Raw genomic sequence first — 27,490 nt, 5'->3', positions numbered from 1 at the left:
AACATGTAGGTGCAATAAGCAATTGTGAAGATACTGTCATATTAGCTTTCATTGAAAGAAGCTTTGAGTAAAGAAGTAAAGGGGTCTTGCTTCAGTTGTATAGAAGCTCATCTAGACCACACCTGGAGTATTGTGTGCAGTTTTGATCTCTATATATCAGGAAAGACTCTATTGATGTAGAGAGAGTGTGATGAAGCTTTGAAAGACTAGTTCCCGGAATGACTGAATTGGGGGCACAATTTAAAATAAGGAGGATGTCATTTAGGATAAAGATTTTTTGAGATATTTCTTTATACAGAGTGTGGCAAATCTTTGGAATTCTCTGCCTAAGAGGGTCATAGAATCTTCGAGTAAATTTAAAATAGAAGTTGATAAATATTTGATCATCAACGGTGTAAACCGTTATGGGGATAGTGTGAGTAAAATGCGTGAGGTGTTCAATCAGCTGTGATCGTATTGGGAACGTAGAAAATTGGAGCAGGAGGGGACCATTTGGCCCTTCAACACCATCATGGCTGACCATCCAATCCACTGATGATCTAATAGCAGGGCTGACATATGAAGAGAAACTTACATTTATCTACGTTATAGTACGTCTTTCATGCATTTGCTCACTCACTTAATTCATCCAAATCACAATAAAACATTTCTGACTCCTCCTCACCACCCACACTCCCACCCAACTTTGTGTTGTCTGCAAATTTGGGGATAATTGGGAATATGAGATAAAGTTAAAATCAGATCGGCCATGAGTTTATGGAATGGCAGAGGACGGTCAAAGAGTGGAGTGACTCACGTTCATATGGTCATAAGACAGAGCCAAAATTTATATTAAACTAGTCTGCCATCTCTTTGATCCCCATTATAACTTGTCCTGTTTCTGACTGTAGGGGAATTATATTTGTCTTCATTAATCTTCTCCTCTTTCCATATCTGTACAAGCTCTTACAATCAGCTTGAGTGCTCCATGTGAGCTAATTCTCTCATTGAATAGCTGAGCAGGCTTAAAAGTATGAATGTACTACTCCTGTGTTCCTGCATTTTAAAAGAAGGTTGCTAAGCATATTACTGTGAACTAATCAATCCAGAGGACCAATTAGGAACATTGCTCCTCTATGCTTGTGACATCGTGTAGATGATTTACAAAATTAGTTTAGCTCAAGTTTATTTCTACTATGTTACAATGAAGTTATGCTTTTATCTTTTCGAAAAAATTCTCTTAGCTTTCAATTTAGCTCGAATGACTGAGCTTTTGGATAAGTATGAATTGATCAAAGAGAGCATGGAGTTTTGAAGGGGAGGTTGTGTCTAGTCAAATTTTCTTGAGGAAATCACTTGCATGGTGGATAGAAGAGTACCAATGGATGTTAACGAAATGGATTTCCAGAAGACATTTTATAAGATTTTCAATTGGAGAATTTTAGTAAAAATGCAAGCGTCTGAAATTGGGGTTAACCTTGTGACATAGTTTGGTAATTGATTGAGGAGGTAGGAGATACAAAGTGGGGAAAAAAATGGAACATTCTCAGATTGGCAGAATATGACAAGTGATATTTTCCAGGGCTCTGAGCTGGAGCCTCAGCTTTTCATAACGTGTATTAATGACTTGGATGAAGGAATAGAACTTTGTATATCTAAGCTAAGAGGCACAGTATGTTATGTAGGAGCAGGAAATTACAAAGGGACATAAACAGATGAAGTGAGTATGCCAGATGGAGTTCAATGTGGGAAGTGTGAAATCAAAAGCCTTAAGCCCACGATAGAATATTAGTACCAGTGAATCAAATCTAACTTGTACGTGTGCAGGAATCATTAATAATTTGAGCAAATAGGCAAAAATAATCAAAACAATGTGACCTTTTCATAAAGGAGTTAGAATTCTAAAAGACGCCATGCTTCAGTTGTGCAGAGATTTGGTCAGAATCTGACCTGCGATATTGTTTGCAGCATAATGAAACTAAATAATGATGTATTTGTCTTAGAGGTGGTAAAGCCCACATTCACTGGCAATTCAATGGCTAAATTATAAGGATAGTTACATGTTTGTGGTTTACATTTCCTTAAGTTTAAGGGTATCTCTTTCCAGGTTTTCAAACTCGAAGAGCAATTTAGTTGATACAGACGAACTTGGAGCTAGAGACTTATCATGAAATATTAGAATTAGAACATTTCGTAATTTCATAAGGAATGAATCTTGTCAAAGAAAAGAAATTAGAAAGGATTTGCGTTTATGTATCTTTCACAATCATTTAATGTCTCATAGCACCTTAGAGCTGATTAAGTATTTTTGCAAAACATTCACTGTTGTAGGTGGGAAACATAGAAGCCACATTATGATGCCAATTGAGGGACAAATATTGGCCATTGTTTGGGGTTCTCACCCCTGTTTTCCTTTGAATTAGTGCCATGGGATCTTTTATATCTACTTGAGTGAGTAGTTGAAGCCTCAGTTTAACATTACATCTGAAAGATGGCACCTACATCAGTGCAGCAATCCCTGAGTACTGCACGAGTGCTAGCTTGGCTTTAGTGCTTTAGGCATGCAATTACAATGAAAAGTTGGAACTTGTCTCTCAATGACTGTAAATGCTATGTAACTATAACTTTAAATCTGAGAACAGTTGATTTTTGTTAGGCAAGCGAACAAAGGGATATGGAGCAAAAACAGGAAAATGGAGTTGAGGTACAGGTGAGCCATATTCTAATTAAACAGAAAGATACTCAAGGGCCTAAATGTCTTTCTCCTGTTTGTACATTCCTAATGTGCAATACACTATCTCAATCCAATTAACTGCTAGCAGGTAATGAATTGTGAATTTTGCTTAGCACTGTTTTTTTTTCAATGCATACACAATCATCAATCCAATAGAACTGTCAGAAGGAAATAACTGCTCAATAACATTGAATAATATTGCTGCCAATCATCCATTGCCTTAAAGGGATTGTTTCTGTGAACATAAAACAATTAAACCTCTAATTTTTTTATGACTTACTGTAAAAATAAATTATTTTGGTGCAGTTATATCGATCTGCAGTGTAAAAATTGTTTCTTTAATTTGCTACAAAGAATTAATTTAAACACAACAAAGGCAGATGAATGAAATATTTCCCTCTTTAGTTTCACCTTTGTGTGGAGTGAGTTTTAATATTATCTTATTGGAAAAGTTAATTTGGAATTTAAAACTGAAAAATTCTAATTTCTTGATAAAATTCTGTGAATATCATATCATCACCAATCTGAATTGGTTATACTTCTAATCAATGTCAGATTCACAGATTATTCTGCAACTATGAAGAGTCAGAAAATTGAGGACATCCAAAGAAACTTTAAATAAAAGTTATCATATTCTCAATAAGGATAAAACATAAATGTATTTAAATGTTTGAGTTTAAACAGACTGATATAATTTAACTCAGATTCAATGACATAATCCCTTTAAGATATATACAGAAGATGAATGTTTTCTGGATACCTTAGATTCCACAGGGGATAAAGATGGTCTGAAAGTTTGTCAATATCACATTTTATGGCTTTGAAATGCGGATGAGATTTAGCTGAATTAGATTTTTACTCACTGAAATGGATGTTGTTTAAATATTTTTGACACTCCATCATTTGTCTTTTCTTCAAATCAGATTTGCTATTTTTCATAATTATCAATTGTAATATCATGACAAACAGACACTCAGGTAAAAACTATGGTCACTACATTTGTGAGTGCTTCTCCTGATAAATTCACAGTTATCCATCTAGTATTGAACATAATTGAAAATGTATTACAAATATGATAAGACAATATACTTAAAATATTTCAACACATTTGGGAGCTAAGCTGGGTAGCCTCATGTTCGGGACAATTAAATGAGTAAATGAAAGTTCTTCTGGCTCATCATCTCCATAATTCTTATTTAATGTTCCAGCAAATGGTTTATAAATGCCTATATGTATGACAAGGATCCTGTACTGCGATGATGCAGTAAAAGTCTCTAGCTCCTTGATAAAGTAAACTAAGGTGGATGGCTACGTGCTGAACATTTTATTTTGCTTTGCGTGGTTCTTCAGGCCAATCCCATATGTATTACATTCTTGAAGTATTTTTTATAGTGCATAGTGATAATGATGTAAAATTGGCACAATTATACCAATAATGCATTTTACTCCCTTTGGCAATGTTGTGCAATGAAATATGATGAAGTGTTGCAATGGTTGTAGATTTACAATGTATAATATAGATAACAACATTTTTGGATAATATTATCATCATCGAGATGGATTGACAATCAACTATGCAGACACGTTCCTGACATCCTTTGGAACCAAATCATTGATTGTAGGTACATGTAAAACTGCATGAGCTCACAATGCTGACTCACATCTGCTGGCTATATCCATATTTAAGAAGCAATACTGTGTTAAGCAAAAGTATGTAATTTTCAAGGCAGCTATATTTTTGACACGACATTCAAACATTATATTTTTAAAATGCCATCAATCAAATGTTACACTGTGTTTCATTAAATTTTTTGTCAGAAGATCAAGAACCTCCCAGAAAGACACAGCCAGTTTCGATCATCACCAAATTACGATTAGTTTTGTGCAAATATTGAGTGTAGTTTAGGCCCACAAGGTTTATAGAAGAGTGACAAAAGCCTGTCCTCCAAAGTATAAACTGCCTATTTACATTGATGTTCTGTCAACTTGGCTTGGTTTATCATCTTAAACACATTTATAGGCTGCACTGTAATATGCAATGCTAATCCAATGGAATGCAATAAATAAAAAAAATCATAATACATCCCACAGTTAATCATGATAACCTCTTGATTCATGTAAGTTGACTGATGGTACCTCTAATATTCCCTCAGTAGAATGTACCTAACCCAGATGTGAAGTTCATATTAGTTCTTTAAAAAGTTGCTGTATGTTTCATGTGGATGGATTATTCTAAGTGTATGCTTGCAGTTCAGTAATAATGTGAAGAACTAAAAGATCAACAATAACAAAGGCTTGAATTTAAAAAGTGCACTGAGCAAAATAAAATGCCCTTAAGGCAATCAAAATCCGCCACCAAATCGCATCAGTGGGTATGAAAGCAAATGATTAAAAGTTTGGGAAAATGTCAAATTTAAGGAGTGTTTTAAAGGAAGGACAGCTAGAGTGGTGGAGAGGCTTGGGGAGGTAATTTCAGATCTTAAGATCTTGGCAGCTGGAAGCACAGCTAACAAATGTGGGGCAATTAAAATTGAAGATTTGGAAGAGTGGAGATATCTCAGAGATTTGTGAGGATGGACAAGATTACAGAGTTCAAGTGGAAAGATTTGTAAACAAGGATGAGAATTTTAAAACTGAGGTATTCCTGCATTATAATAAAATGTGAGGCTGGATGAACACAGCAGGCCAAGCAGCATCTCAGGAGCACATTTGTGCTCCTGAGATGCTGCTTGGCCTGCTGTGTTCATCCAGCCTCACATTTTATTATCTTGTATTCCTGCATTGGATGCTAATTTAGGTCAGTGAACTTAACAGAAATGGATGAATAGGTCTTGGTGCAAATTAGGACATGAGCATCAGAGTTTTGGATGACCCAAATAGAAATTTGGCAGCTGGCCAGGAGAAAATTGGAGTAGTCAGGTCTGGAGGTAACAAAGTAACCATAAGAATTTCAGCAACTCATAGACTGAGGCAAAGGTAGAGTCAGAAAACATGGTGGTAGAGATAAGTGGCTTAGTAATGGTATGAATGTAAGCTCATTTCAGGGTTAAATATGATACTGAATTTGTGAATTGTCCAGTTCACTTTCAGATATTTGCCAGAGGTTAGTTGCTTGGCAATGGAGTTTCCATCATGAAGCAGACTATAGCTTTAGGTTTTTCAATGTTTAGTTGGTGGAAATCTCTGTTTCTCTGGAAATGGATATCAGACAAGTTGTCTGACGTGTTAGATACTATTAAGAATGGGAATGGTGGTGATGAGATTGTCCTAAAAAACTATCAAAATTAAGTTGAACGGGAGGCTACATGATCCAGTCTTGAGCCCTTATTGATGTTGCTGTGAGCCATGGAGAGACAGTTGGATGTGAGCACTGAATGTATAACTGGGTAAGGAGTCTCATTGTAGTCTCATGGGGAGGAGGCTCATCTCTATTTCCCAAAAAAAATTAAGATGGAAGTTTTAGTGGAGGAAATTTGAACTTGCATCCTTTAACGAACTGAAGTAACATACAACAATGCTCAATGTTCGCATGATTAGATTACTTGGAGAATATTAATGTTGGTGCAGAGTTCAAAGTTATCTGTATGTTACTTGTGATTGAATCTCATGGCTTGACAACTAGCGATATCAGCAATTGGGTAACTGAATGAAACATATGAATGTCACCCTGTAATGTTGAACCTGTAGAGTTGCATGAGACTTCAGGTAGTTATCTAGTCATAGAATAGAGATCTATATATATTGAGATCTAGATATAAAAACAGCAAATAAGCAATAAATGAATGTGTGAAAACAATTCAATATTAAACAACAATGAAAGGTTTATAAATGACAACATATTTCTAATTTAGTACAAGAAAATATGTTTAATTAAGTAAACAATAGACTGTATATCTGGTTGTTTTTTAGGCCTTACCAATGTGGACACTGCTCTCAGTCATTTTCCCAGCCTTCAGAATTAAGGAATCATGTTGTAACCCACTCCAGTGACAGACCTTTTAAATGTGGGTACTGTGGACGTGCCTTTGCTGGAGCTACAACATTGAACAATCACATTCGAACACATACAGGGGAAAAACCATTTAAGTAAGTAACCTTAACAAGGTAGAGTAATTACCTACTTGAGACCTTTTTAGTGGCTGAAAAATGCTTTCTCTGTAATCACTGCAACTTTTTCTGTACTGTATTTTTATTTTAGTTTAATCTGAAATCCAATTAAGATGAGATGTTTTGCTTTGTTGTTGATGACTAATGGAGGATAAAGATTCTGGGATTGTATTCATTAGAGTTTAGAAGGTTGAGGAGAGATCTAATAGAAACTTACAAGATAATGTATGGCTTGGAGACTAGGACCCGTTGGCACAGCCTTAGAATTAGAGGGGGTAAATTTAAAATGGAAATGAGGAGACGTTTCTTCAGCTAGAGAGTGGTGGGCCTGTGGAATTAATTGCCACGGAATGCAGTGGAGGCCGGGACGTTCAAGGCAGAGATCGATAAATTCTTGATCTCACAAGGAATCAAGGGCTATGGGGAGAGTGCAGGGAAGTGGAGTTAAAATGCCCATCAGCCATGATTTAAATGGCGCAGTGGACTCAATGGGCCGAATGGCCTTACTTCCACTCCTATGTCTTATGGTCTTATGGTCTTATGGAGGTTCCTTGATGGTAGTAAATGCAGATCTGAATTCCCTAACAACAAGGGCAATGCCCCTATAGATTTGGAACTCGGTTCAAGGCCTATTTCATTAGATGAATTCATCACATACATTTTGGAAATAGAGGCATCATATTTTCTCTTCAATAATATTTCATCATTCAGAAAAATGAGGGTCAGATTGTTGTTCAGATTGGAAATGCATAGACCAGTGCTGGGGAGCTGAAAATGGAACTTTAATATTGCAGCAAACTCAAAATAACTCACATTGGTAGGCAACTATAGTCAAAAATTGGCATCACAGTCAAAGAGCCATATTTGTTAAAAAGACTTATGTCTGAGCAATCTAAGAATTTAAGTCCTTTAAAAATGACTTTTTGCTAGGAGGGCAATGTTCTATGTTGCAACACCTTCGTATCAGCTATTTTTTAACATTGCATAAATTCTCCTTTCCTGGTTAGATGTATTCATTTCCCAACTGAGGTACATATGAACATATGAATATGCGATTTATTGATCATTTGGACACTCAGTCAGGACACATAATTGAAATGATTCACTTGAAACTTTGTGCTCTGTCCAGAGGATATCAATATAATTTTTTTCATGAAACATTAATTTTCCCATGGCATTTCAAACAAACATATACTAGTGTGAATTTTGTACTCTGCATTGATATTGATGCCAAAAAAAATTGACAATTGAAGACTGGCAATCCAAACAGTAAGTGTTTTTGACAGACATTACATACATCATTATCTGGTCAATGGTTTCGGTTAGGCAATAGCACGGTCACTGAAAATGGGTGAAAACTTCATTTCGGCGCTATAGTCAACGCAAACACAATTTCCTGATAATTGTGTCCTTTGGTGTAAAGTAAGCAATTGAGTTCAAACTTAACATTGGCCTGAGAAATTGAGCTGCTTAAGTAGGAAATAACTTTTGTGGAATGTTGACTTGAACTTTGGGTTTGTGGCAGTTGGAATTTTCAGTTCAGTTGGTATTTTGTGTATTTTTCTAGGCTTTAGTCCAAATTATTGCTAGCAGAATTTATGATTGTGACAAGTACACTTTTGTACATAGGAAATGCAATGGACTTCACTTTTTTGTGTTATTTGAAAGGAGATAAAGAGGACTGAATGATAGAATCATCAAAGGCACCCTTATCTACACAGCTGTGCCTATAGACACAGACATATGTATTTAGGGATGTTGAAGGAAGATCATCTCCCAGGCTGTACTTCACCAGGCTGGAACAGTGTCTTGATATCGGCTCCAAGCTGATGTCCAGACCACCTTTAAATGTCTCTCAAACTCATTTCAAGCTGTAAATTGGACCCAGCAAAAGTGGCACAATTTCCACTCCATCAACATCCAGTCGTCTTGAAGTGAAAAACATTGAGTGAATTCAAGCTTCCCATATAACAGTCATGGCATCTTTACCTGAAGATATTCTTGTATAATAAAATGTGAGGCTGGATGAACACAGCAGGCCAAGCAGCATCTCAGGAGCACAGCTTTTGTGCTCCTGAGATGCTGCTTGGCCTGCTGTGTTCATCCAGCCTCACATTTTATTATCTTGAGCTTTTGTGCTCCTGAGATGCTGCTTGGCCTGCTGTGTTCATCCAGCCTCACATTTTATTATCTTGGAGCTTTTGTGCTCCTGAGATGCTGCTTGGCCTGCTGTGTTCATCCAGCCTCACATTTTATTATCTTGGAATCTCCAGCATCTGCAGTCCCCATTATCTCTGATATTCTTGTATATATGGACTGCTCAATGGGAAAAGCAAGCAGCAAAGATGATTCTTTTTCGTGATGTTGATTGAGAGATAATTATTGACCAAAATTCTGGGGATAACTTCACAGAAATTGTGCCAATAGATTTTTTGATGTGCACAGGTGCAAGTATGGCCTAGTTAATGTCTCAATTGAATGAAATAAAACACAGTCAAATTGCATTCACTAAAGGCAAGGAATGTGTGTGGTTGTTAGTTTCAATGGCCTGATCCTTTTGTTCGTGTTTCACAAAAGAGGAACATATGTTGAAATGCTGTCTGAAAGCATATCTGCCCTTTCAACAGCAATTAACTAATAATGAGGACCATGTGCTGGAGTGCTCAAAGAATGCAAATAATTGAATAGTTGACTGCCTGGGGGATAAATCAGGGATTTGGAAGAATAAAATGTGAAGGAGGACACTAATCCTGAGAATTGAAGAGGCTCCTGGCTTCATCATTGTCTTCAACCTTCTTGGATTGGAAGTTGCTAAGCATAGCCTATTCAAACTATCTTAAAGGCCCAAAACTGGCATTCATTTTCTGTTTGGGTTTCTTTCTTTCTGCTGTATGCTGCCCTGTATAACAAGCAGTGAAGTTGTGTTAAGTGTTGAAAGTTTAGATGAACTTTAGAACAATGTATTTCATGAACCTTTGAGTCATAGTCAGGGTTTAGTGAGGTAAAAGAAAACATGCTGTGGTGTTAAATTATAACCCCTTTCACCTGGTATAATGTCCTTTAAGGAGGGCTTGATCTAACCTACATGTGATGGTAATGTGGCTGACTCATAATTGCACTCTGAAATGGCCCTACAAGACCTTTCAGCTCAAGAGACAATTGTAGATGGCCTATAAATGCTGGCCCAGGCCTTTCAATGGCAGAAAAGCAGTGTTTGTATCTTTAACCTGCCCCTTGCCAGTTAAGCAGACTGTTTATAGGGCATCTGCATTTTTTCAGAAGTAATTCGTCTTGGAATTGTTTGAGTATAATTCATTAGCTTGACTTTGTAAAAGTTGGCAAAGTTGGTCCAGTATAAAACTTACTGGATCTAAGCCCTGCCACTTCAATGCCAGCTGGGAATATTTACTCTGTTTATTGTCACACTGAGGTGGTAAATCCCAAAATACTTGGTAGAATCAGCAGAAGTAAGTTCATTCCAAAGTTGTTGCTGATGTGTTTCCAGAGTTAAATATGCTAGAGAAACCAAGTCTGAAAAAAAACTTTTATGCAAATTCACTCACACATTCTAATTTGTACAAAAACTAAATACTGCAGATGCTGGAAATCTAAAATAAGAACCAATCTACTGAAAGCTCAGTGACCTGAAATGTTGTTTCAGTTTTGATCTTCAGGTGCTGCCTGACCTGAGATTTTACAACTTTTTTTTGTTCTTATTACATTTTAAGCTGATCCAAGTGCTGATGTACTGCAGACAGCTGCCTCTGGTATACTGTAAACCTTAGGAAGATTCATGGAAACACTTCAACAATCTGATTGATTTTAGCCATGTTACTGTGTAAATAGATTTTTATAATTAATTGAAGAGGTTTTGGGGTCAGAATGGAAAATAGATTTCTTTTAATCTAAAGGTGTTACTTACGAATGACCTTGTTGGTGCTTTTTTTCAACTCCTTATTCCTGTCATCCATTGAAAAGTGTTACGTTGCAATAGCGGACTTATTGCGGCAAAGCCGGTGATGATGTTTCCTAAACTGTTAATAAATTTTATTGCTAACTTTTGGAAAGCATCAAATTATTGTAATGCTCCTGAAAATTAAATATACGGTGGCAGTTTGGTTCAGTGGTTAGCACAAAGTGCCAGAGAACTGGAGTTGATTCCAGCCTTGGGTGATTGTCTGGATGGAACTTGCACATTCTCCCTGTGATACATAGGTTTCCTCTGGGTGCAGTGGTTTCCTCCCACAGTCCAAAGATGTACAGGTTATGTGGATTGGCCATGGGTAATTGCCCTGTGGTGTATATGGACATGCAGGATTGGCGGATTGGCCATGGTAAATGTGGAGTTACAGGTATAGGGTGGGGGCTTGAGTCTGGGTGGGATGCTTTTCAGAAGGTTGATGCAGACTTGATGGGCCAAATGTCTCCTTCCACACTGTGGGGATTTTGAGATATATATATTAAAATAAATGAAGCTTAACAACTTTTACGTAGCCTGCTTAATTATCCGTTGATAATTCCCAGAAAAATTACTCCTCTTAAATGCTGCAGATGCTGTGTAAAGGGACTCATAAATGCTTGATGGGCAAAATTTGATAGAATTAGTCATAAGACACATATTGACACGACAGAAATTTTGGTAAATTGCGATTTTTAAGAAAAATAAATTGAGCATGTTGCATTAAAATAAATGGAATTCAGGAAAGTATTTATTCAAACAATACTTCTTTAGATGGATTATGTAGGAGCTGGAAGATCATGTTGTGGCTGTACAGGACATTGTTTAGCCCACTTTTGGAATACTGCTTTCAGTTCTGGCCTCCCTGCTATGGGAAGGATGTTTTGAAAATTGAAAAGGTTCAGAAAAGATTTGCAATAATGTTGCCAGCGTTGGAGGAATTATGTCACAGGGAGAGGCTGGGGCTAATTTTCCTGGAGAGTTGGAGGCTGAGGGGAACCTTATTAGAGGTTTATAAAATCAGGAGGGACATGGATATGGTAAACAGACAAGGTCTTCTCCCTGGGGTGAGAGGTCAAAACCATACGGCATAGCAATAAGGTGAAAGGGGCAAGATTTAAAAGGCATCTAAGGGGCAATTTTTTTTCTCAGGGGGCAGTGCCTGTGTGGAATGAGCTGCTGGAGAAAATATTGGAGGCTGGTACATTACAACTTTTAAAAAAACATCTGAATGAGTATATGAATAGCAAGGGTTTGGGGGATATGGACAAAATGCTGGAAAATGGGACTAGATTAATTTAGGATATCTGGTTGGACTGAAGGGTCTGTTTCTGTGCTGTACATCTCTATGACTCTACAAGACTGCTTATTGCTAAGAATGAATATTTATTGAAGCTTTAGTAAATAGGAGTAGGGAAGAGGAGGTCCCAGATACAGATATCAGAGACATTTGGCAGAGTAGGCGAAAGGACTCCAGGCAGGTAGGTGGGCACCGAGACAAGTGGTTGAGACGGGGTCTCTGAGACAGGAATCAACAGCATCTAGAAGAGACAATGAGAGGAGGATCTTAGGATAGCAATTTGAAAGAAATAGTGAATAATAACATCACAGAAAAGCTGTAGATTGAGGAAAACAAGATTGATCAGATTAGAAGCTAGAGACTTCTACACAAACTTGAAGAAGAATAATAATAATTGATAAAATGTGATAATTAATGAACTAAGACATGTTAATGATGGTGGAATAGGTAATGTGGTACCTTCAGTGCACAAGGACAAACATATCTCTCTGCAACTCTAAGAGCTTCAGCTCAGGGTCATTGAGCAGACAACTAAGCTGTGGACAATGACACATGAGGGATTAACTGGACTCTTTGTCCCAGGAGATGATCACATCTCTTAGGAGAAGGCCTCTGACTTGACAAGTGTTCTGACTTGTCCACATGGTTACCAACAAATAGAGTGGACCAGGAATAATGTTCTGCTGAGCGAGTACAAGTAGCTGGGGGTTAAATTGAAAACAATAACTTTCAAAGGGAGGCGATGGCCTAGTGGACTGTTAGTCCAGAGACCCAGATAACATTCTGGGGACCTGGATTCGAATCCTGCCATGGCAGATGGTGGAATTTGAATTCAATAAATATCTGGAATTAAGAATCTACTGATGACCGTGAATCCATTGCCGATTGTTGGGGATAAACCCATGTGGTTCATTAATGTCCTTCAGGGAAGGAAACTGCCATCTTTACCTGGTCTGGCCTACACGTGACTCCAGACCCACAGCAAATTGGTTGGCTCTTAACTGCCATCTGGGCAATTAGGGATGGGCAATAAGTGCTGCCTACTCAGCAAGGCCCTCACCCCGTGAATGAATAAAGCAAAAAAAGGTGATATTTTGTGGCTTACTACCTGAACCACAAGCTTGTATTGATATTGATTAAGTATAGTGAGTGAGTTTAAAATGTGGATCGAAGAATGGTGAGAGAGAAATGGGCTGGAGCTATGCTTGCCATGCTGTCAATGTATGATTCCTGATGCCTCAGTGCATATTAGGAACCTTTAGCAGAATGCATTTCCTTTTGCGTTTGCTGATGAGACACTTTTGTCAGTGTTGTTATCTAAGCTGGTTTGTAAAAGAGAGTTGGGGGTGAAGGGACATGTGGAGTGATTGAGGGAGAAAAGGCTAATATAAGAAAGCCAGTGCCAGACTGAACCAAGTAGGGGCAGCAGCCGGGCCAGTTTTTGGGTGGGATTGTGTAGTTGGATTCTTGCAACAAATGTTCCAAGTAAATAGATTGAGAAGGGAAAAAGAAGAGTTAAAGGCAGATCATCTGCATTTTTCTTTCCATTTTCAATACTATCCACTAACTGAGAACAAATAAAAAGTCCATGAATATATAAGATGTTGAATAATACACAATTATAGGATGAATTATATGACATTAAACTTCTGAATCAAGCGTAGAATTCAGACAACATAGATAACACATACCTGACCTTTTGGTGATTAGACGTCACTAGTGAGCTAGGAAAGGAGTCAGGATGAGGATTTGAACTCATGCCATTAAGTGTTATTTAGTTCCAGAGTGTATACACAAGAAATGGTTAGTACAAGGCATGTGGATGAAGGAGCCTTCTTGACAAACTTTAGCTCAATCATTTAAGCCAGTTTTCAAAAGAATGCTGAGATTTGGAGTTTTCTTTTTCTTTATTTATAATGCACTTTCTGAAATGGTAGTGGAATCAAATTCAGTCATAACTTTGAAATGGAATTGAATAAGTTCTTGAGTTATGGGGAAAAGATAATGTGGACCAGTCAAAAACCTCTTTCAAAGGATGATGCAGGCAAGACCAATTGACTATAGACAAACAGGAGGCTGGAAGAACACAGCAAACCAGGCAGCACCTGGAGGAAAGGAACAGTCAACATTTTGAGTATTACCCTTTTTCAGGGCTGGATGTGGGAGTAAGGAGAGCTGCAGATGGAGGGGGATGGTAGCGGCAGAATGGTGGTGATAGGTGGGCACTGATAATAGGTATGACCTGGTTGGTCGACAGGAGGGATGAATCCGGTTGAAGGGAGGGTCAGAAGGAGGAATGGAAGGAAGGAGGTGGGGCTGGAAGGGGAGCCAAGAGATTGGGTGGGAATGTTATTTGAAATTGGAGAACTGTGTTGAGTCCTCTACGCTGTAGGGTGCAGAAGATTCTTCAAATTGCATTGCAAGTTGCTGCGACACTGAAGTAGGCCAAGGACAGATATGTCGGTGGGGGATTGGGGTGGGGAGAGTAAATGGGTGCTGACCAGGAGGTCAGGTTGGCAGATACAGGCCAGGCAAAGATACTCAGTGAAATGGTGATCTCTTTTTATTTTGTTAGATTCTTTGGTTCCATAGCTTGAAGTTTTCTTTTTAATTCTTAATGAGTACTAGTGAATAAAAATAGCCTGCAGTTAATTAACATGATATCAGCTTCTCAAGATTGCATTTTACAAGTGATTTTGTTTTAAATGAGAACTTGTGTTTTCTTGCATGTTTGATTATAGGTGCAAAACACAAAAAGAAACAAGAAAAGTAGGAAGTAAGACTTAGATTTTGAGAAGGCAATGGCCTAATCGAATTGTTATTCCAGCGACCCAGGTAACATCTGGGGATCCAGGTTCAAATCCCACAACAGCTAATGGTGGAATAGGAAGTCAATAAAAATCTGGAATTTAGAGTCAAGTGATGACCATGAAACCATCATCAATTGTCAGGAAAAACCCATCTGGTTCACTAATGTCCTTTAGGAAAGGGAACTGCTGTCTTTACCTCGTCTGGCCTACATGTGACTCCAGACCCACAGCAATGTGGTTGGCTCTTAACTGCCATCAGGGCAAACAGGGCTGGGCAATAGATGTTGGTGCAGCCAGCAATGCGCTCATCCTGTGAAATGAATTTTGAAAAAGAATTCATTGTCTTCACAATTCTGACTGTGTGTTGACTTCACATATAATGGAATTTGATGGACAAATTATGTGCAGTATCTGGGGCTCTGTGAGCTGGTGAAATAAATTATTATTTTGACTGTCTTTTAAGATTAAGAACTACTGGTGTGATTGATTATAGACAACTTTAATTACTTATGTACTGACAATACTCAATGATCAATTGTTAAACACAGTGGGATTTCTGATGTAGAGATGAGTAGTAGGAATCTGTGGATATGTTTTGCTGTATTTGCTTATTTATAGTGGAGCTAGCACTTACATTCCAAAAAGTTGTGTTTTAGCTGATGGATGAGTTACAGGAAATAAGTTGGGAATCCCTTTTACTAAATCCCCTCTTGACCCATCAACAGTCTTTGCCTAATGCTAAAATGGCAGAAATTTTCTAGCTACATAATGTATAAGGTTTTCAAATGACAATAGGTGTTTAATGGTTTTTATTTGATTTTCTGCCTGTTTAGGAGACCATTGTAAATATTTTCTAGTGAACCCATTGTGATTATATGTCATTACATATCTCTGGATCAGGTGTGACTTCAATCTGGAGCCTCCTTATTCAGAGGAGGAAAACTACACTGTACCATAAAAGACCTCCTAAGGATGCTGATTTTGTGACAAACTACAACCCTTTGGTCTACCAGTTGAGCTATTAAAGGAGAGCCACATAAGATTGTGCCATGAGCTAAGTTTAGCCATCCTAAATTAAATGAGGAAGCTTCATGAAAAGGGAACATTAAATAGACACGTAGTTATCTCATGAAAACTGACCTCTAATAGAAACCTAAGGTGGAGCTCAGGATTAAGAAGGGCTTTAGAAACAATTCACAAAGTTCAACCTAAATTGGCAAGTAAACATCAAAATATAAAAGACTTACGTTTATCTAGTTCTCAAATATCATACTACTTTATAGTCAAATGCTTTAGAAATATGGTCTCTGCTCTAATGTAGATGACTAAGTTTAAATCTGGATGGCAATTTCCTACAAAGAGCTAAGCAACAATGAACGGATAATGTCCCTGCTCATCTTCAAGCGGTGGTATGGGATCTTTTATGTTCATCTAGCAACCGTTAATTGACACATAAAGGATATTACAAATAAAAAAAGGTAAGCTTCCCTTTTGTTAATCAACAATAAAAATACATTGACAGTAGTCACATATCCAGTTTCCATAGACTGACATGTTCTCCCAATGATCACTATTCAGCTCCAAGAAAACTTACTTCGGTCTCCCTCACCAGCTGTGCCAAGAATTTCTGACTTCTGCTGGGTTACAGGGATAGGATAGGGGTGTGGGTCTGGATAGAATGGCCATTGTGGACTCGATGGGGTCGAATGGCCTACTATAGGAGTTCCATTCCATGATTCTGAAAAGTGAGATTTGTTTTTTTTGAATTCTACTTCACCCTTTCCAAAATAATCTTCAAACCTGGCAATAAAGAACCTGAATATTACTGAAAAGAGACAAGTTGCTGAAACATTCTGTCTTGTGCTCATCAAGATAAATGCAAAAATGTCAATTTAAAACAAGCACAACCATTTTAAGAGAAAAGCGTGGTCATTGATTAGCAAATTAACATTGATTTGGCAGAGGAGTGGCTGTGGAGAAAGCGAAAGTGAGCAATAAACTCCCCAAGCTCCTGCACAATTCAAACACACACTACACTTGAAAATATTCCCTTTTGTTTGAGGAGAAGAGGTTCCCATGTATGAATGCACAATGCTTCTAGCAAGCATGAACTGAGTTACATGATGAGCTTCACTGATTATCGTAAATTGATTCCTAAAGTAACTACTAGCACACCTATGATTGTTTAGCAAAGAGCTGCCCAATCACAGAAACACATCTTATTGCTGATATTTTGCACTGAGTTTTGTAAGCATGCACCTGTTAAGTATCATCTGGACTCTGCCTGTTGTAACCAACCTCGGATTTACTATTTGATTCAATCGGCCAATCATTGAGATGTGTATAAAGAAGTCTGGATAATCCAAGATTGAAAACCCACGGCTGTAAGAGCTGCCTCCTCTTTTTGAGGTATTTTCAGTGTTGGAGCTGAGTTCCTCAAATTCTGGGAGCAGTGATTACTATTTTGTAAGCTGTTGCATTGTTTTGAAACTTTTTGTGGGAACAAAAAGCAAAACAATGGCACTTTAAAAAATGAGTACAAGAGACAAAAATAATGACCACATGGGAAGTGATTCAAATGGAGCAGTGAAATTGCGCAGCTGTCAGACCCAAAGGTAAACTGCCTTTGCTGTTTAGTTTCAAATATCTTTGGACATCAGAATTCATCTAAGAGAAATTTACAAACTGCGAAATTCACAGCTGACCTTGGTGAAATCTATGTGGGCAAGCTCACAGCAGGGGAGCAGCTAAGTGGCTAGTTTTTAAAGTGAAACCTTACTTTTTTAAAAATCTACAGTATTAGGTGGAGTGGGTCCGTTTTTATTATGCATTTTTATTGAGATCATACAACCCATATAGTGTGGTAACGGGCAATTTGCCCAACAATAACTCACCCACTACGATGTAATCCTACATTTCCCATGGGTAAGCTACCTAACTATACATCCCTGGATGCTATGGGTCAATTTAGCACAGCCAATTCACCCAAGCTGTGCATCTTTGCACTGTGGGAGGAAACCAGAGCACCCGAAGGAAATCCAGGGAGAAGCAGGATGAATGTACAAATTCCACATAGGCAGTTACTCAAGGCTGGAGTTGAATCCGGATCCCTAGCGCTGTGAGGCAGCAGTGCTAACCACTGAATCACCGTGCTGCCTCTGCCTTTTGATTAAACTTTAAAAATATAAAAACATTTGCATTAAATTAGCCTGGAGCAGTGTTCTTAGAGCAGTAAGACTATGCTATTTTCTGGGTCTGTAGATTAAGTTGCAAACATGGCCTTTAGCAGAGGGAGATAGTAAGAACTGCTGATGCTAGATTCAGAGATGAAACAGTGTGGAGCTGGTGTAACGCAGCAGGCCAGGCATCATCAGAGGAGCAGGAAAGTTGGTGTCTTGGGTTGGGACCCTTCTTCAGACATGGGGAGGGGGAAGGGAGCTCTAAAATAAATAGAGAGAAGGGGTGGGACTGGGGAAGGTAGGTGGGATGATGAAGGGTGAGCTCAGGTAGGGAGTGGTGAGGATTGGTCAGTGAGGTAGGAGTGTTGATAGGTGAGAAAGAAGATGGACAAGTTGTGTCAGGTCAAGGAGGCGGGGATGAAAGATGGTTTGGACATGGGATGAGGCCTGGCGGGGGGCGGTGGGGAAGGCTGAACTGACCTTTACATTGCCGATACTTAAGAGGGAAATCAGGAGGGCAAAAGAGGGGACATGAGATAGCTTTAGCAAATAGGGCTAAGAAGAATTCAAAGAGATTCTACAAAGACATTAAGGACAAGGAGGTAACTAGGAAGTTAACTGGGCTCCTTTAAAGTTCATCAAGACTGCCTATGTGCTGTACTGCGATGGGAGAGATATTAAACAAATATTTTGCATTGTGGAAAAGGACATGAAAGATAGAGAATGTGGGGAAATAAATAGTAACATCTTGAAAAAATCTCCATATTAAAGGAGAGGAGGTGTTGGGCATCTTAAAACTCATAAAGGTGGATAAAACCCTAGAACGTACTCTAAATTTTTATGGGAATCCAGCGAAGTGATTGCTGGGCCCCTTGTTGACATATTTGTATCATGGATAGTTACAGATGAGGTGCCTGAAGACTGGCGATTGGCCAATGTTGTGCTACTATTTAAGAAAGGTAGTAAGGAAAAACCAGAGAAATACAGACCAGTGAGCCTGGCATCAATGGTGGGCGAGTTGGTGGAGGGAATCCTGAAGCATAGGATTTCCATGTATTTTGAAAGACAAGTTCTGACTAGGGATAGTCAACATGGCTTTGTGTGTGGGAAATCATCTCTGACTAACTTGATTGAGGTTTTTGAAGATGTAACAAAAAGAATTGATGAGGCGTTCAACAAGTTTCCTCATGGCAGCCTGGTTAGCAATGATAGATCACATGGAATACAGAGAGCACTAGCCATTTTGATATAGAACAGGCTCAAAGGTAGAAGACAGAGAATGGTGGTGGAGGGTTGCATTTCGGACTGGAAGCCTGTGACCAGCGGTGTGCCACAGGATCAGTGCTGGGTCCACTGTTTTTTGTCACGTATATAAATGATTTTGGTGTGAACATAGGAGATGTGGTTAATAAGTTTGCTGATGACCCCACAACTGGTGGTGTAGTGGACAGCAAAGATGGTTACCTCAGAATACAATGTGATCTTGATCAGATGGGCCAATGGGCCAAGAAGTGGCAGATGGAATTTAATTTAGATAAATGGGAAGTGCAGCATTTTGGAAAGGCAAGTCAGAGCAGGACTTATATACTTAATGGTACCGTCCCAGAGAATTGCTGAACAAAGATACCTTGGAGTGCAGGTTCATAATTCCTTGAAAGTAGAGTCACAGGTAGACAAGATGGTGAAGAAAGCATTTAGTATGCTTGCCTTTATCGCCTGTATTGGGATGCATTGTTTCAGCTTTACAGGACAATGGTTAGGACACCTTTGGAATACTGTATTCAGGGTCTGGTCTCCCTGCTATAGGAAGTATGTTGTGAAACTTGAAAGGATTTACAAGGATGTTTCCCAGTTTGGAGGGTTTGTGCTGTAGGGTGAGGTTGAATAGGCTGAGGCTATTTTCCCTGGAGTATCAGAGGCTGAGGTGTGACCTTTACAGAGATTTATAATATTATGAGGGACATGGATGGGGTGAATAGCAAAAGCCTCTTTTTCCAGGTTAGAGGAGTCCAAAACTAGAAACCATAGGTTTAAGGTGGGAGGGGAAAGATTTAAAAGGGGCCTAAGGGACAACATTTTCATGCAGAGAGTGTGTGTATGGAATGAGCTGCCAGAGGCTGGTATAATTACAACATTCAAAAGGCATCTAGATGGGTATATGAATAGGAAGGTTTTAGAGGGATATGGGCCAAATTCTGGCAAATGGGACTAGATTAATTTTGAATATCTGATCGGCCTGAACAAGTTGGCCCAAAGGGCCTGTTTCCATGCTGTGCATCTCTATGACTCTATTTGCCTGACATTGTGATTTATGAATTTCAGTGTCATACATTGCATATATTGTACAGAATAGATCTAATTTTCCCAGCCCCAGAAGGATGTTTGCTATGGTGACAAACTTTGGGAAAATAGACTGAGATGTCTCGCAAAAGATCTGCCCAAATAAATGATATATCACCTTTTCCAATCAAATGCTGGACATAAGATGAGATTCCTGGTAGAATGACAACAGGTCTGTTTGTACTGATTTATCCCTCATTATCACCCTCTTCAATACCTCTTTTCACATCATTAACACATAGATTTCTTGGGGTGAACTTTATGTGCACCCTTTCCAGGGAATGGGGGAGTGTTTTGAAAATTAACATGTGCAGTGTATTCACTCATAGGACATGGGTATAGCTGGCTGGCCAGTATTTGTCTGTCCCTAATTGTCCTTGAGAAGGTGGTGGAGAGCTGCTTTCTTGAACCACTGCAATCCATGCGCTGTTGGTTGACCCACAATACATTTTAGAGTGGGAAATTGAGGATTTTGACTGGTGAAGTGAAGGAACAGCAATACATTTCCAAGTCAGGATGGTGAATGGCTCGGAGGGGGATTTGCAGATGGTGGTGGTCCCATCTATCTGCTACCCTTGTCCTTTTACATTGAAGTGGTCAAGGGTTTGGAAGGTGCTGTCGAAAATTTCCTACAATTTATTTTTTATTTTGCCCTAAGTATTGTTCTGCCAGAAGCAGAGGATCTCAGGGATCTTATCAAGCCTAATGCTCAAAACTGCACCTTATTTACCTTATCTCAAGCTTGTCATCAAATTAATTTAAACAATAAATGTTAGTGACATTGTAAAATTCTGGCTTTCACAGGGCTATATCAATCTCTGTGAAGAAACGTTTTTTTAAAAATAGACTGAAGCATTTGGAAAAAATTCTCGAATATGTTAAAAGCAATGTTCAACAGATTTAATGTTGGGGAGTTTTAAAATATGGTCTTTGTCAGCCAATAAAAACAGATAATTTCTTGGCACAGCAGGAGCAGGACTCTTGGGATTCTATAGTAAACAAAGGTGGAATTCTGTGGCAAAGCCTTTTTTAATATTGTGGCCGACAATTCAAATCCAGCAACATTTCAGAATGTTTGTTTTACAAATAAAATATGTGCAAACCAAAGAGTATGACCTCTGGTCCCTTTCAAAGTAACTTCATTGGCCAGAATCATCGATCAAAAGCAAAAGACAACTACAACTAAGCTGTGTTTCAGTCAACATGTGCTCTTTACTCATTGACCAGAGCTGTCTACAACACCATCTATTTATCATAATTTTCTTGGCACCTAGTTCTGCTGTCCATTTCTTGTATGCACGCTCTGCCTTACATTCTCTCAGTACGTTGAATGTTTAGAGTGGATTTTATGAATATGTCACTCCTGTGTGGCATCTTGTCTGGTGGGAGTGCACATGGGAAAGAATAGGAACTTTTCAACTCCGTTCTGCCCCCTTAATTGAATGGAAAATTATGGGTAATATGCCTTCACGTTGCTAATATCTGATTCCAATAGGATAGAGTCTGTGCCAGATGTACAATTTATCTTTCAATGTACATTGTAGTTGAAAAAATATTTTAAAAAAACACATTTTTCATTAAAACATGTAAGGAGCATCGTAACTTTTTAAAATCACACACAAACCAACTTTTCACTCCTCCACATGGGGAGAAAAGGTCTGCCTGTATTATTCAGCTTTTAAACTCCACTTTGGCTCAATCATTTGACATTTGCTATAAAATGATGAACACTCAAAAGTGCCAAGGATGACAGAAACTAGCCAACAGAAACCACACCCCCCTACAAAAAAATGAATTTTTTCTAATGTTTCATTTTCCATTGCTTTCCTGGCGTTCATGCTAACAAATATGATGGCTGCAGAATCCAAAGAATTCCAAGAAAACAAATTTAGACATCTGTCATTGGGAATGGGAATCATATTTAAATTATAATAAAAACAAACACATTTTGGAAAACAAATGCAAAACAAGGAGGACACTTCAACATTTGATTACATTTCCAAGCTGGAAGTTTGATAGCTGCGTCAATCTTAAAAAGCATGTTTGTCATCATTAATTGTGAGCATACTGACTCAGATTGAATTAGAATGCTCACGCCGTCAATCTTGAACTCAAACTGAGCTCCAATGTGGAATTCACAAAGACCACCTCTAAACGTATGCTCAGTTTGCATGCCTATCTCAGCTCATCTGCCTCATCTAGTAACTCTAGACTTGATGTAGTCCAATGTTCTCCTATTTGACCTCCCATTCCTTTATCCTCCAGATCATCCAAAGCTGTGTTGCCATAACTTAAAGTAGGTTTCTCTGATCCATTATATCTGTCTTTGCTGATCTACTTAGGCTTTCTTAGGATTGAGACAGTTGAATCTAGAATAACCAATTTTGGGACAAAAGGAAACAAAATGCACAAGACTCCGGAGTTAGTGGGGTCAAGTTTGTTAGGGGATCTTTGTTGAGTAGGAGGAAATTACAGGGACATAATGATAGAAGGATTTAAGCACAAGGGTGAGAATTTTAAATCCGAGATGCTGGGGTAAGGAAGCTGACATACATTCGAGAGGCTGGACTTCATACTGTTCAGTATGAGAAAGTGGCTGTTATCTTGTTTTTTCCTCTCCTCCTGTTATATACAACAACAAAACAAAAATAATTGAAATTCAAAGTCAATATTGGTGGGATGCAAAGCAGATGGCTGGTGATTAGCGCTCTGTTATACATCTGACCCAGTTAAAACTTTCATTTCCAAAGACAGGTGCCCACTGCTCTTTATCACAATTTGTTTTGTATTCTTTATTTGTACATTCTTTGCACATTGGCTATATAAGTACCACCATCAGGCACTGAAAAAGCGTACTTAGATAATATTACATATTGAATTTCCCTGTCAATAACACACTTGCACTTACGAGGACGAAAGGAAATTCACTACAGTGAACAACTGACAGCCTTCACCAGCTGTCTCCTGTCACAGGGGGTAAATGAAGTACCACCGGAATTATAGCTTCTCTTTCAGCTGCTTAACAAGCCTGAGAATAGTAGTTTGTGCCTCTCTGGTTGCATCTCTATGGATAATGTAACCCAGTATCATCATTTCCATTCCTATTTCATTTTCAGCATCTTCTTGATTGGTTGATTTTATTGTCGCGTGTACCAAAATACAGTGAAAAGCTTTTATTTTATGAGCGGTACAAGCAGATCGCACCCAGCGAAGGATGTACAGATCAAAAAGACTTAGAGGCATAGAGGTTATATTGTAGGTTACATTATTTGAGGCTGGAGTGCATTCAAAAATCTGCTAACAGCTGTAAAGAAGCTGTTCCTGAACCAGCTCATGCATGTGTTCAGGCTTCTGTATCTTCTACCTGACGGATGAGGTTGTTGGAGGTCATTACCAGGGTACGAAGGGTCTTTGATGATGCTGGCCGTCTTTCCACAGCAGTGAGCCATGTAACTGGAGTCCATGGATGGAAGGTTGGCTTCTGAGATGGTCTGGGCTTCACACACAATCTTCTGTAATTTTTTACAGCCACGGGCTGAGCAGTTGCTATACCAGACCATTATGCACCCAAACAGCATGCTTTCAGTGATGCATCTGTAGAAGTTGGTGAGGGATCATCTGGACGTGCCATATTTCCTAAGCAGCTGAGGAAGAAGAGGCATTGTTGTGCCTTCTTGTGTTTACGTGGGAAGCCCAGGACAGGTCATCAGTTATTGTCATTCTGAGGAACTTGATGCTTCTCACTATCTCACCCTCAGTTCTGTAGATGTAGATGGGAGCGAGTTCTCCTCCTTTCCTTCTGAAGTTGATGATGATTTTTTTGGTTTTACCAACATTGACAGACAGATTGTTTTCATTGTACCACATTACCGAGCCCTCTATCTCCCTTCTATATTTTGACCTAGTCAGAAATCACATAACACCAGGTTATGGTCCAACATGTTTATTCGAAAACACAAGCTTCCAGAACCCTAGCTTCTTTTTCAAGTGTTAGTGAGAGAGGTAACCATCCCACTGCAGTGGCATCATTGGCAAACTTGTAGATGGCATTCATTCGAAACTTGGCAACACAGTCGTAAGTATGCAGAGAGTACAGTAGGGGGCTGGGAGGCTCCAGTGTTGAGTGTTATTGTGGAGGAGGTGCAGTTACCTATCCTCACTGATTGTGGTCTCTGGGTCAGAAAGCCGCGGATCCCAGTTGCAGAGGGCAGAGCCGAGATCAAGGTCATGTGGTTTTGGGATCAATATGGAGGGGATAATGGTGTTGAAGGCGGAGCTGTAATTAACGAGCAGGAATCTGACGTAGGTGTCTTTACTGAGAAGATGTTCCAGGGATTAATGCAGGGCTAGGGATATGGCATCCTCCAGGATCTGTTATGCCGGTAGGCAAATTGTAGGGGATAGGGGCATGCTGGGAGACTAAAGTTGATGTGGGTCATGACCAGCCTCTTGAAGGAACTCCATGGTTATTGAAGTTACAGCTATTGGGCGGCATTCACTAAGGCACACTGCATGTGTTTTCTGGGGTACGGGAATGATGGTGAAGCAGGTGGAGACATTGGCCTGTAAGATGGAGAGGGTAAAGATGTCAGTGAATACCTCCGACAGTTGGTCCACACAGGATCTGAGTACTTGGCTGGGGTCACAGTCTGGGCCCCTCGCTTTGCTTGGGTTGACTCCCAAGAAGACTGATCTGATGTCTGAAGCAGTAACAGAGGGAAGAGGTGTGTTTAGGACTGTTGGGGCAGGAGATACCACATCAGTGATATTCTGCTCACACCGAGCATAGAAGCTTTGAACGTGTCAGGGAGGGATGTGTCATTGTCCACTATCTTACACTGTTTCATTTTGTATATTGTAATATATTTTAGGCCTTGCCATAGGTCATGGGAGTCTGTTTGGTAGGTCTGGGCTTCTAACTTGGTCTGGTATTGCTTCTTAGCCTCCCTGATGGCTTTGCAGAGTTTATGTCTGGATTTTCTGTATTGATCCAAGTCACCCAACTTGAATGCTGTGTATCTGGTCTTCAGTAAAGAGTGGATTTCCTGGTTCATCCAAGGCTTATGGTTTGGGGAACCCATCGGATTGACTCCTTTGGTACACAGTCCTCCATGAATTTACTAATGAAGTTGGTGATGGAGGTGGCACACTTGAACACGGTCCAGCCCACCACGTTCAAGCAATCCGCAAGATGGTCTTCCGTTCTCTCAGACCAGCACGGTACTTCTTCTCATGAAGGATTCTCCCTTTTTAGCTTCTGCTTGTAAGCTGGGAGGAGGAACACAGTGCTTTGGACAAAAAAAACTTAAACTTTTGTGAACAAACCACTTTTTATATGTTCTGTTGTGGGACAAATATAATGTAAGACTCTCCAGTGATTTAAAAGACAGCCTTCGTAGACACTCAGAGCTGGCAATGTACCTGACTGATTTCTAGGTAGAATATCTAATGTCAGTAGCACATCCATCCTGGTGAGGAGAAGAGGGAGTGGAGAGAGATAAATTCGAAGATGGAATGTTCGACCTGTTAAATTGAAGAATGACCAAAAAAAGGTAGCTTTGTTTTTTTAAATTGCCAATCACATGTCAGCAGTTGCGAGTGTCTCATACATTTTGTTTGTGTATGACTTTGTAAGGCTTTCTGATTTGAGTTAGATACAGAAAGAATTAAGAAAGATTAATGGTAAATGTTTTATTTGTAGCTTTGATGGCATTCATTTTTGAACATAAACTTCAAATTGTCGACCACTCGATCCAAGTAAAGCTGTTCTTAAGATCATTTTGCATCAAACTGGCATAGTCAAATCAACCGAATCAACATTTAATGAAGAGAAATCATAATGGGCTCAGTTATTCTGTTGCTACATTTGACATCAAGGCCCCAAGGATAAAAAGTTCATTCAGGTACCTTGCTGGACTCTGGGTCATGTCATGTGCTTTACCTGTGCCAATTAAACTTCTGGTGGCTCTGTAGAAATGATGGGATTCTCAGCCACCAGCTGAAGAACCAGCAAGAGACCCATGTCACCTTTTTTTTCAGGAAAGCCTAACACATTGTGTTTTACGCAGCGATTTGTTAGGCCAGTGGCAGGCCTACCCTTGGGATCAAGGACTGTGAGGGCAAAAGTGAAAACCAGCAAGAGCTGCTGATCTCTATTGAACAGTAACGCTGCAGGGTTTGGTGAGGGAAGAGGACTGGGGGAATGGAGATTTTCCTTGTGTATTCCATATCTCCACAATGCTGCAACCCTGTGATAAGTAGCAGGTGACGTAGAGGCTTTTCAAAACTGCAGAATGAATTCCAAAAATCCAACATCGCTCTCTTCCAGCCGATTAAAGAACTTGGATTAAGTTCTCCAGCAGTACAATACTTTGGCGAGCTCTGCAGCAGCGAGTAGAGAGTCAAAAGCACTGCACTGGAAAATTGATTGCCGATCCCTTTAACTCGCAGAAGATATCCTCAGTTATGCATGTTTAAGGGAGAAGCAAGGTCCAAAATAGAAGGACAGATGTCAAATTAGTGCTTCACATTGACTAGCACCACAGTCTAGTCGCTTTGCATATTCCTGTTGCTGAGACAGGAAGCCTGCACCATTGACCTTCACAACATGATAAGCACAGTCCACACCAGAAATAATTAGGAACAGATCACTGGATACTTTTGGATCCTGTAACTCAGATTACCAGCACTACAGAGAATAGTTTTGTGATTCTGATTTTCTACTTCCGTAATCACTGAATTATCCACAGTTATAAAACTAATTCGCCTATCCTGACAACAATCAAATGCCACTTTTCTGTGGATCTAAGTTATTACCAGAATATGAGAGACGTTGTTATTTATGCCATGGGATGCAGCTGATGGAAGGAAACAAGAGCAGTCAGTGGAGCCAGATGGAAGCAGTTGATGGAGGTAGAGATTTCCATCTTTAGTTTGCTCCCCTCAACCTTATAAAGTATCGTACACATGAGAGAAAAAGCATTGATTTTTTTTTTGATGCTCGGTTATAGCAGTATCTGAGCGCACATGCAAAATGAGGCCGATAGAGAGGTCCTGGTAAATTGACCCATTTGCCTTAACTGT

General features: G+C 39.2%; 1 protein-coding gene across 1 annotated transcript in view; it reads left to right on the top strand.

Annotated features, from left to right (window-relative positions):
• prdm6 (PR domain containing 6) overlaps nt 1-27,490 on the top strand; it is a 217,966-nt gene that overhangs the window by 171,720 nt on the left and 18,756 nt on the right. Inside the window, exon 7 of the mRNA XM_048527784.1 lies at nt 6,623-6,799. Within this exon, the coding sequence (XP_048383741.1) occupies nt 6,623-6,799 (177 nt within the window). The remainder of the gene's footprint in view (nt 1-6,622; nt 6,800-27,490) is intronic.

This window comes from Stegostoma tigrinum, chromosome 3 (assembly GCF_030684315.1).
Source record: "Stegostoma tigrinum isolate sSteTig4 chromosome 3, sSteTig4.hap1, whole genome shotgun sequence".
Classification (NCBI taxonomy): domain Eukaryota; kingdom Metazoa; phylum Chordata; class Chondrichthyes; order Orectolobiformes; family Stegostomatidae; genus Stegostoma; species Stegostoma tigrinum.
The sequence above is the reverse complement of the archived record's forward strand: the minus strand, read 5'-3'. Positions and strand labels throughout refer to the sequence as shown.